The 2,138-nt window shown below is 70.5% G+C and overlaps 1 protein-coding gene across 1 annotated transcript in view; it reads right to left on the bottom strand.

Annotated features, from left to right (window-relative positions):
• The window catches only part of CHLNCDRAFT_139914 (hypothetical protein), a gene marked incomplete at both ends in the record, with an annotated part of 3,350 nt that extends 1,378 nt beyond the window's left edge, over positions 1 to 1,972 (bottom strand). Inside the window, 5 exons of the mRNA XM_005843722.1 lie at positions 108 to 223; positions 437 to 647; positions 927 to 995; positions 1,301 to 1,458; positions 1,820 to 1,972. Coding sequence (XP_005843784.1) covers positions 108 to 223; positions 437 to 647; positions 927 to 995; positions 1,301 to 1,458; positions 1,820 to 1,972 — 707 coding nt within the window. The remainder of the gene's footprint in view (positions 1 to 107; positions 224 to 436; positions 648 to 926; positions 996 to 1,300; positions 1,459 to 1,819) is intronic.
• Between the last annotated feature and the right edge of the window lie 166 nt (positions 1,973 to 2,138).

Below are 2,138 nucleotides of genomic sequence, written 5' to 3'. Positions count from 1 at the left end.
GAGCAGAAAGCACATGCACACACACACACAGAAAACACGCGCGCATATGCACGCACACACGTACACACACACACACACACACACACACACAAGGAGCGCTCGCCCACCTGTACCACAGAAACATGAAGTCACCCACGCCGCCCATCTCGTCGACCCCGCAGCCACCAAACTCCGAGGCGGGCCAGGTGGCGGTCGGGGGTAGCACGTCGGCGCCGCGGAACGCCTGCAGCGGTGGAGGCAGGCGAGGGGGAGGTGGGGCAGGCTTGGCGGGGAGCAGGAGCAGGGGCTGGGGTGGCGGGCAAAGGCGGCGCTCGCCACCGGCCCGGTGAGCAGTGCCGATCGCAGCACGCAACCGCCGCAGCAGGGCCGGCAGCGTGCAGGCTGTCGGGCAGGGAGTGGCGCGGCGCCGGGTAGCATCGCCCGTATTTTTGCGCACCGTCACGCTTGCGGTCGCGTTCTTGCACGCATACACCTTGCCGCCGGCCGGGGTGGTGGCGTTGAGCACCTCGGTGCGCGTGCCCAGGCCCTTGATGGGGCAGGAGGCGCAGCCGGCGGTACCGCACAGCGAGGCGGGGCAGCCCTCGCAGCGCTGGCACCGTGCCGCCGTGGGCACCAGAGGGTTCCGCACCAGGAACGAGCCTGAGGGGCTGCAGGCGCAAGGAGGGGGCAGGAGGGGGCCGCAGAGGAGGGCGAACACGGCAGTCGGCACGGGTGACAGTTGGGACAGGGGCGATCGGCCACAGAAGCAAGCTGCGGCGGCCACAGAAGCAAGCTGCGCGTCGTCGGGCGCGCAAAGCCGGCGGCCGCAGCCTGCGCAGGCCGGGTGCCGCGCCGCAAAATCTGTTGGCCCAAGCGCAGCCAGTCAGCGCGGCGGCGTGCCAGCGCAGGCGGCGCAGCACAGCGCAGCACAGCACAGCACAGCGCACCAGGCGGTGCAGCCGGCAGTGGGCGAGCACTGGGCCTGTCCCTCCACCGCTGCGCAGGCGGGGTAGTAGCTGCAGGTATGGGTGGCGGGAGGGGGGCAAGAAGCAAGCCGGGAGTTTGGCCAGGTCAGCCACCGGTGGATGTAGCCGCCGCGCAGCTGCCACAGCGCCATGCCAGAGCGCCGCAGCGTGCCGCCTCCCCGCCCCCTGCCCTCGGCACTTCAGCGGCGGGGCGACACGCCAGCAGCACACACACAGTCGCAGCGCCGGCAGGCAGCTGCCGCGCATGCCCGGCGGCCTTGCTTGCTGCGGCTGCGTGCTGCGGCTGCGTGCTGAGGTACCACTGCATACCGCAGCTCTGCAGCGGCGTACCACACCTGTACAGGTTGGGATTCTGGGGCATCCCAGGCATCACCTCATCGCAGTACTCGGTTATGCAGTACTGCGGGTCCTTCAGCTGCGTGGTACCGGCAACCAGCATGGGCGTGGCGCCGGCCAGGCACTGGGTGCACCCCTGAGAGGAACACTTGTTGTCCTGTAGGGCGCGGCGGGTGTGAGGTGAGTGAGAGCGTGCGGCGGCCCGTTGGGGTGGGAGGGGCGGCTTGGTGCATGTGTGTGCATGTGTGTGCATGGGGGTGTGCATGGGTATGTGCATGGGGGTATGCAAGCATGGGCGCATGTGCAAAGCAGGCGGAAGGCCCCAAGGGCACCAAGCAGAGGAGCAGGCAGCGCAGCAGGCATCACAGCGCAGCAGGCATCACAGCACGGCAGGCAGCGCAGCACGGCAGGCAGCGCAGCGCGAAGCACAGCAGGCATCACAGCACAGCAGGCATCGCAGCACAGCAGGCATCACAGCGGGAGCGGCGCGGCCGGCGCCGGCCCGGGCTGGGCCTCACCTCGCACACGCCGCAGGTAGAGCAGGTGGTGGGGGTGGAGGAGGGCAGGCGGTAGATGTACTGCGCATAGGTGTCGGGCGCCTTGAAGGAGCCCGCCTTGCAGCCGCCGCACCCCAGGCTGCCGGTGCAGCTGATGCAGGGCAGGGTGCCGTCCTGCGGCCGGCGGGCGGCAGCGCGGGCGGGGAGGCTTGGAGCGGGCGCAGGAAGGGGCTGCCGGAGGCGCGCCGGAAAGCTTCCGCGACGGCGCAGGCGGCAGCAGGTAGCGCCCGGCTCCCCTGCTGAGTGCCCGAGCGTCCCCGCCTCCATGCCTCCTCCAACC

Source organism: Chlorella variabilis (genome assembly GCF_000147415.1).
Source record: "Chlorella variabilis unplaced genomic scaffold CHLNCscaffold_27, whole genome shotgun sequence".
NCBI classification, from domain to species: domain Eukaryota; kingdom Viridiplantae; phylum Chlorophyta; class Trebouxiophyceae; order Chlorellales; family Chlorellaceae; genus Chlorella; species Chlorella variabilis.
Note: the sequence above shows the minus strand (reverse complement) of the source record. Positions and strands in the feature narration are given on the sequence as shown.